This window comes from Sinocyclocheilus rhinocerous, unplaced genomic scaffold (assembly GCF_001515625.1).
Source record: "Sinocyclocheilus rhinocerous isolate Xijiao unplaced genomic scaffold, SAMN03320098_v1.1 scaffold1571, whole genome shotgun sequence".
NCBI classification, from domain to species: Eukaryota; Metazoa; Chordata; class Actinopteri; order Cypriniformes; family Cyprinidae; genus Sinocyclocheilus; species Sinocyclocheilus rhinocerous.
Window position 1 is genome coordinate 48,278 of NW_015666191.1, and position 9,375 is coordinate 57,652.

Below are 9,375 nucleotides of genomic sequence, written 5' to 3' on the forward strand. Positions count from 1 at the left end.
ATATAATGAAAACTCGATGCTGAAAATGTGTCTTTTTGCTATTATCTTAATTTAAAATAATACTAATTTTAACAGTGCAGTTCCCTCTGACAAACTACACTACCCATGATCCCTCAGAGAAATATCCAGCAGTCATAAAATTGCAGCAAACAACTGGTGCCAGAAAAGCGCTGCAGTGACCACCCACTTTCATAAAGCACTGCCAATGACTTAATCAGGTCTCTATACTTGTAAACTAGCATACACATGGTTAACTTCAACTGCACTGTTTCTATAAATCAGTAGTTTTTTTTTTTTTAAATAGTTTTTAATTTTATTATGTTGTTCACAGTGTTTTATACTGCAAGTCTTGTATCAGTCAGTGGTTTCTTTGTGTTCCTCTAAATGCAGAAATTTGTGTAGCCTCTGCAGTAATGCATTTCTCATGTAGCAACATTTGCATTGAGCACTTTAATGTCCACAGTTCATTTGAAAGCAGTTCAGGCAATATTTCCTTATTACTTGGCTGTCACTAATGGCCCTCTTGTTCTATTTTCTGAGCCCATTCCATTCACACACAAACTCATTTTCTCCCTTTTGAACTGTCTGTCTTTCTGTCTCTCTCTCTCTCTCTCTGTCTCTGGTGACTCAGCAAAGGCAGGTGACCACTCTCCTCCATGCAGCAGCAGCTCTAATGGTTGTCATTGATTTACTCGCTCTCACTGTCTCTCGCTCAGTTTAAATGAGAGTGTGCTTTAAATGTGAGTGCGTGACTTTAGTGTGTGAGTGTGCAGTTTATAGAGGTGTGAGTCTGTCAGTCTCACAGTCTAACAAGCATTCACCATAGCAAACATATTCTCTGCCAAAATAATAGTTATTACAGTTATTGAAACTCTAAAGCCATGACCCCAACTACTAAACTAGCATGTAACCCGTCACACTCTATTAGCATTATGGAAATGGAGGATACCTGGTATGTTATGGTATGGAATTATGGTAAATTATAAGGGAACTGGATTTTAACAGTAGTTTATGTTTTCAATATTTTTTTCTTTCTTATTTATTGAAAGTAGTTTGCAGATTGGGAAACAAATACCCTTGCAAAAAATAAGCACACTTTAACATACGATTTAAAAAGAATATGTATTATGGAAATAATATACTAAGTGCAAACTGAATGTAATATTTTCAAACACTTAGATGCAAGTAAATTTTAAATAAATGGAAATGTATTATAGCTTAATATTTTGTGGAATGAACTTAAGACTTTTGCTGCATTTCTGATTCCCTTAAGTAGGACTTAAATACATCTTAATATGTAATTTCATAATTACTTCTGTTGTCTTTGCAATATGGTTAAAGTGAACTACTGAATGTACTGACAAGCATGTATGATAAACTAAAATATACTTTAGTGTAATTTCTATTCAAACGTGTACATCTTGTATGTAAATGAGTGTTGTCAAGTGATTAAAATGTTTAATCTAATTAATTACATGATGTGCCGATTATCTAATTAATCACACATCAACTTGGGCGGAGAAGTTACCCCCCAAAGATCATTTAAAGTCATTGCTGTGTTGAATAAGAAAAGCATTGAATATAAATTACAGAAAAGTTGATGATGAGTCAACATTGAAAAAAAATGAATATTGAAATATGAAATTATGCCTATTATTATTTTAATGAAATGATACTCTAAATATGAAACTAAGGTGGTGGCAAGTCACTATTTTAACGAGATAATAGATTCGTTCAAATGGCTGATTCATTCAGGAACAAAGCAAGTGACTGTCTTTATGAATGAGTCACTGAATCATTGACTCACGCGATTCGTTCAAAACCACAGATTCAGTACAGTTTTGTAGAGGCTTTGTTTGGAACTGTGTTCGTTTGTTGAAATGTAGCAAACACAGACAATCCTGACAATATTGTGTCTTCAATGTTTATTGTTTGTTGAACTGTTGTATAAAATCAATATCACATTTGCAATCGTGCAGATATTCTTACTCGTATGATATCGCTAAACTATATCATATAAGACAAAAACCCATACAGAGGCATTTTGCCCTCATATCTTGGATTTTAAGGCATATTCTAATAGGTTACATCACACAGTCAGTCGTCATCCTGCATCTTGTTTGCCATTCAGCAACTGTGTGCAATGTAAAATGTCGTATACAAGTCTGAGCGGGGTGGAGGAGCTCAGCCAATCAGAATCAAGCAATGGAACTATCAGTTTTATAAAATAAAGCTTATTCTATTTTTTTTTCTTAGGTTAACCTCCTGAGACCCAGAAAAACAATCATTACATTGTTTAGAGCATAAGAAAAAAAATAATAATTTTTTTTTTTTTAAATTATATTTCATTCATATGCTATGCTATGTCCTCGGTAGACATTTCATTCAATTTAAAAAATAAAAAATAAATAAAAAGACATGAATGAACATGCATAGGTAAAAACAATTGATTTTTTTTTTTAAATCACCAATACATTTTTAGGTTTCAGGATTTTTTAAGAAGAAGATTAATCAGAACTATGTTATAACAGAATGATTTGATATACCATTTTTTTTTAATGCAAAATGTGTGTAAAATGCCCATAAACGGGTTTTCCCATTATATAATACAATACATCCATAAACGATTTAATTTGCATATTAATGTGTTTTTGGGGCAACATGTAATGAAAAAATTAGTATAATAATGGGAGTAATAATTGACAAGATTTTCATATTAATATATAATATTTCATAGGAATATTGAAATATATTTTCCTTTCCTATTCATATGTTGTGTCTCCCAAAATGTGTAATAAACATGCTTTTAGTCCCGGTGTCCTCAACTGAGTACATGTAAGAAATCAACGTCCTGTTTCGTAACAGAAAGCCATATTTTGATTTGAAACCCCATAACATTTTCCTGAGATGTTGATTTATGACAAACAGTTTCAAAATTAGTCCGATTTAAATGATAATTAAAAAATATGATCATATTTCCATAAGAGTGTCAATAAATTAATATCAGCCATTTTTGAAGACCAAGGAGAGGGAGTGGTCATGGTGAAACATCCAAACATTTGGGATCTCTGAGAAGCCCTGAATGTGCTCTTTACAGGACATCCAGACTTACAACTGTGGCATGTATAGTCTCAGAGAAATTCACTAAAATATAATGTCCTCATATGAGGATGCAGGGTCTCAGGAGCATCACCACAACACTACATAGGACAATCGGTTTGGAAAATGGATGGATAGATGTTTTATTAGCAATAGTAGAAGATACTGTGATAGTTGAATCATCTACTTACCCTGACAGACGGTGCAGGGGTTTTCACAAAGGTCCTCTGACTGACCCGCGTTATGTTTGTAGCATCTGTATTATAAAAAAGAAATAGTTAGAAGACCAGCCCTCCATGAAAACTGCACATCTTGGTTTGTTATTGTATTGCTTTTGTGCTTCTTATCTCATATGTCCCCGAATTTCCCCAATATTAATTTGTCATTTTATATGTAGGTAATGTGGGTATGCAACCTGTGCCGAAAACAACAAGAAATCCTCACCAAGTCGGGAGCGTGGTTCTACAGCAGTCCTGAGGGCTCCAGATCAGGGCCCCAAGCCAAAATAAGGGGAGGCCCAGTCGGAGCAAACCAGGACCCTCTCAGAAACGGTTCAGGGATCCCAGGCAGGTCAGAAACTCATACCTTATTCCCCTTACTTGTCCTCAGACAGTGTAAAATGTTGCTCAGTTCAGCATTGTGTGGGTCTGATGTTGTGAGGAGGCTTTTAAGTTGGTCTCAGTTAGGATGCTTTGAGGATCATTTGTTATAAATTTGAGATTCAAGAGTTATTTTTAGAGTGGAAATGACTCAAATCAAGCATTTTTATTATTGATGTAATTCATATGAACGAAAACAGACCTCACTGCTGTTGCATGCATGTTTGTTATTGTCTCAGAGAAATGAGCAAAGTGCAATATGATTAATTTTTCCATTTAAGGATTTCTTCACCATTTTCTCAGGATATTTCTCATTTGATATGTGATAATTAAGAATATCACTCAAAGCAGCATTAATAATCAGGAAACTGCAAACATTTGAGATCTTTGTAATATTCAGCCACACCCATGCATTGAGGGTTTTGAAGGAGCTCCTTAATTCTCTTCTGCGACAGTTATCTTGGATATCCGGTTAACACTTTCTTATTCAAAGCAGCATTCAGTTTACAGTGACAGTTGCGGTTAAAACTAATGGAAAGTGCACTGACTACACAGGCCACATCAGCGTCAGACGGACTCACACATTGAGCTCAGATAGATGATGGGAGTCATTCATTATATCAGTAATTAATTTTTTCAGCACGTTTGACTGCTCAAATTTTCAACATATTATTCCATCTAGTACTTGCGTAGTTGGAATGGGATGCATGAGATGGAGCAGTTCCATCTGATCTGTTGTAATTGTCGGTACATATGCATCAGATACATTTCTTTGACTTTTTCATTGCATCTTGCTGTTTTTTCTGTGTCAGAAACATCATATTTGTCATGTCTCAATGGTCTGTTTCATTCAGCTGTGCTCAGCTGTTTTTGAATGCAAACACACACAACATCTTTCTAATACTTAATTAGTTCACACACAAATTTAAATTAGTTGAAAACGTGCTCACCCTCAGGCCACCCTAGATACGTTTGTTTCTTCATGAGAACAGATTAAAACAATTATGACTAAATATCGTCGTCAACGAACCTTTATCACGTGACGAAAACGAGACGAGACGCAACGTAAATGCTGGTCATGTGACGATGACTATAATTAAATGTATAATGCAATATTGTTGACGAATAAAAACGAGACTAAATGTGGTTTACAAAATAAAAACTATGCTAAAATGTCTCTTCATTTTCGTTGACCAAAACAAAACGAGATGAAACGAAAATGTTATAACGTTATTTCGTCTCGTTTAGTCGGCCAGCCGGGGTTCGTCTTTATTTAAATTTATGTGTGTGTACTTCTAACATGTTTGGTTGGTAAAATAAATGTTGTAAATTCAAATCAGAGCGTCTTCCGTGTCTGGAATGGATGTATTCTTGAGTCTATAAGGTAACAATAATATAATAAGATAATCTTGTTTGAAATGGGTTTGGCTAAAAGAAAATTTTGGTTTCGTCTATACTACTAGGTACTTATACTATATTGACTGGGTTAAATAGAATTGCATTACTAAAAAGAGACTAAAATACCATTTTCATTGACTAAAACTAGACTAAATGTCATCAGTTTTCGTCGACTAAAACTAGACTAAAATGTAATCAGTTTTCGTCGACTAAAACTGACGAAAATAGTCATGGATAATTCTGACTAAAATAAGACTAAAATGCTCAGACTTTTAGTTGACTGAAACTTGACTAGACTAAAAAGAGTATGAACGTGACTAAAACTAATAAAAACTAAAATGACAGCTTCACACAAAGACTAGACTAAAACTAAAATTAAAACAGGCCGCCAAAAACAACACTAATTTAAATTAGTTGAAAATGTGCTCATCCTCAGGCCACCCTAAGTTTGTTTCTTCATGAGAACAGATTCAGAGAAATTTAGCATTACATGACTTGCTCACCAATGGATCCTCTGCAGTGAATGGGTGCCGTCAGAATGAGAGTCCAAACAGCTGATAAAAACATCACAATCATCCACAAGTAACCCACACCACTCCAGTCCATCAGTTAACATCTTGTGAAGAGAAAAGCTGCATGTATGTAAGAAACAAATCCATTGAGAGTGTTTTTAAAGGGATAGTTCACCCAAAAATGAAAATCTGCTGTTAATTTACTCACCCTCCAAGATGTAGCTGTTTTTTTTTCTTCAGTAGATAAGCAAAGATTTTTAAATGAAACCGTGGTCCTTAGTGATTCATAAAATGCAAGTCAGAGGCTGCTCATCTTTGAGAATAAAAAAAAAACATATCAAAGACACCTGACGATATATTAAGGTCTTGTGAAGCAAAACAATCAGTCTGTGCAAAAAAGCTGAATATTATTTACGACATTATTACCTGTTATTCCAGAGCCTCAGGCAAACATCTGTAGTGATGTCCAGTTTGAGAACAAATCGTTCTTTTGAACCAGTTACTTGAACCAGAATCGTCTGAATAATCTGAAACAGTTCGTGGCTCGAGCAGCACAGATCTACAAGTTACTCAATCAAAACTCACTTTCAGATGCCTGACAGTCACTGCGACTCGAAATCAGCCAAAATACCGGCATATATAATCCTATGAGGCTGTTTTTGCCAACTCATTCAGCACACAAGTTCCTCCAACTGTCACTGAACTGAACCAAAGACCAATGAGCTGCTGATATGTGAACCGAGCACTTGAATGAAGGGGCCAAATGAACATTTTTATGGTTTCTCATTGTTTATGTAAAAAGGTGAGCTGATGAAGAAAAGTTCACTTTGCTGTAGACATGTGACACACGTTTCACATCATTATTGGGTGCTTTAATAATAATTGTGCAGGGCTCGCAAAATTTCAAAATCCCTGGTAGGCATTCTTCAGATTTTGGTAACCCCGAAATTAATTTAACTAGCCCGAATAAACGATATTGTATTTTTTCTTCAAATAACAAGTCAAGAGAGTAGGGGTGCAACGGATCACAAATCTCACGGTTCGGATTATATTACATTATCATATCACATTTTGAGTCACAGATCGGATCATTTTTCAGATGAGCAAAAAAATATGGTTCTTTTATTATTGAAGTAACACTTATTATTTAGCGAACTGAATTCTTCATGCGCATAAATAGTTTAAAACGCTTGAATGTTTAAATTGGTAAGACTTAGAAACACGTGTAAATGATAAACTATGATCCGTTTCACCCCTACAAGCGAGTGAACAACGTGAATTAAGGAAGTGATTTTATATCACTGTTCAAGATAGCCCGTCGGGCAGGGCAGTGATACATTTTGGTAGCCCGACTGGAAAACACAATAGCCCCGGGACGTCGGGCTAGCGATTTTGCGAGCCCTGTTGTGGATTACTGTGATGTTTTTATCAGCTGTTATCAAGTCTCATTCTGACGGCACCCATTCACTGCAGAGGAACCATTGATGAGTGATGTAATGCTAAATTTCTCCAAATCTGTTCCCATGAAAAAACAAACAAACAAACTCTACTGTACATCATGGATGGCCTGAGGGTGTTGACTTTTTAATAAATTTTCATTTTTGGGTGAAGTATTCCTTCAACCAGTCACAACATAAAGGCTCATTCACACCAAGGATGATAACTATAACTATGAATAAGAGAACTGCAAATTTTACACCACAACAATAACAGCACGGAGACACAATATGGTTGGAATTACTTTCAGAATGATTTTTTTTCAGTTGTTTAAGTATAAAAACCATTGGCAGGCAGCCAATCAGAATCCACCCAAATTTAAAGAGCATGAGCATTTAAAGAGACAGATGACAAAACTGCAGCGTGGGCTTATACAGAATGTTATCGTCCACTAATCAAATTGTGTTTTCATAATTTTTGTCACTTTCTAGAGAACTACTATTTTTGTACTAGATTAAGTAGCGTACTAGAGTACTGGGATGCTCGAGTGATGATCCTTTGTAATGATGATGATGATGATGACGATGGCAGTTGTGATTAGCTTTTATAACGACGATGACAGAGAGAAAAAGAGAAACACACGAAAAAAAGGAGAAAATGTCAATAAAATGTGATCAATGATTGTAGCAGCGCTAGGAAATGAAAACGTGTACTCACGTCCCAGAACGCCAAAGGAGAATCGATTCGCCAGAGACGCCCTTAGGTTGCCAGATCCTCTTCAAATATCACTTCCTAAAGTGAGCCATTTTGAACCGCGTCGATTAGGCAAATAACAAATTAGGTTGGTTCGTAAAGGTGTTACATATATCAGTCGTGCACTGTAGAGCGCGCTGCTCCAGTGCTTTGAATGTCGCTGAAATCAAGTCGAGCGCATTGGCTGTGTCTCAAAACCTAGTAAGATGACTGCCTAGACATCATATGCGTTCACCTACAAATGCAGTTTAGGAGGCTCGCTATTTTGCCTCGCTGTGCTTCTCCAGTTAGAGCTCACTGTAACAGTACGCTCCCGTTTGTGCATCTCTCACTGAGAGAGCCGTGCAATAAAGCAGCCCATGCGAGCTCGTCAAGAATGATGTGTGTGTGTGTGTGTGTGTGAGAGAGAGAGAGAGAGTGAGAGAGTCTGTGCTGCTCCAGTTTGTCTGATTCTCCGAGGCGAGACGGTGGCGCATGGACGCAGCTCCAGATATTCCAGCAGCCGGTAAAAATGCAGCACTGTTTTTCTCTCTCTCTGGCACGCCGTCAGACAGAATCCATCCCCCGCTCCCAGCAGCCGCAGCAGCACCTCAGGGCTGGAGCATGAGGCGCACATCCATCAGATCTCCGGGAAAATATGGGACTTGATCGACACGGCAGCGCGTCGGATGTAGCGGTCGCGGGGCTGTGGGTGTGCTGCTGCTGTTTCCTCAAGTGAAAGACTACTGGGTTCGGTTAGGGAGGAGGGGGGTTAGGTGAAAATGCAATTTGGGACATTGCGACAGTTCTGTAGCTCTTTTCTATCGCATTTTAAGCCACCCCAGAACATCTCGAAGCCGGAGCTGTTGGGACAGGCGCGAAACGGCAGGTGAGGCGATCGATACCCGCTCACCGATCATCACACCAGAGCTAAACAAATACAGAAATACATTACAGGCACATCCAGTGCTGTAGATTGACATTCGGGTTTGAACTTACGACGCTATTTATCACTTAAGATTGGCATGGGTGTTTTATAACTGCGCCTCCGTGCCAAACGACTTCATTTGATAATTTGCTGTTTGCTTGAGAATATGGGAACACCCTTTATTACAATGGCCATTAATTATTATATATATAAATTAAATAATTTATATTGTTATTTATATACTACAAGTGCCAGAAATTAATGCTGATTATTTAATATTAGGCTATAAGACTACTTAGCACAATGTAGAAAAGTAAAAAGATGCAGTTTTTACCTTAACTAGCTGGTGTGACTTTTAAAATGTATTTAATGTAGGTTAATGTAGTCATTTAGCAATTTGATTCATAGTATTCTTAAATGCAACCACATAATTTAAAGGGGTCATAGGATGCGATTTCAAGTTTTCCTTTCTCTTTGGCGTGTTACAAGCTGTTCGTGAATAGATAAGATCCCTAAAGTTGCAAAGACTAAAGTGGCCGACAAAGAAAGCATGTAACACTGTGTACTGACTGATAATGTTGTTGCCAGTACACTTTATTTATTTATTTATAAATCCAAGATGGGATCATTGCTTCTTGCACTTGGATTTATAGGGCAATGGGACAACATC

General features: G+C 36.8%; 1 protein-coding gene across 2 annotated transcripts in view; it reads left to right on the forward strand.

Moving 5' to 3' along the window:
* LOC107732136 (regulating synaptic membrane exocytosis protein 2-like) overlaps positions 1 to 9,375 on the forward strand; it is a 93,758-nt gene that overhangs the window by 31,464 nt on the left and 52,919 nt on the right. For both annotated transcript variants that reach the window (XM_016543404.1, XM_016543405.1), the window contains exon 4: positions 3,497 to 3,669. In XM_016543404.1, coding sequence (XP_016398890.1) covers positions 3,497 to 3,669 — 173 coding nt within the window. The remainder of the gene's footprint in view (positions 1 to 3,496; positions 3,670 to 9,375) is intronic.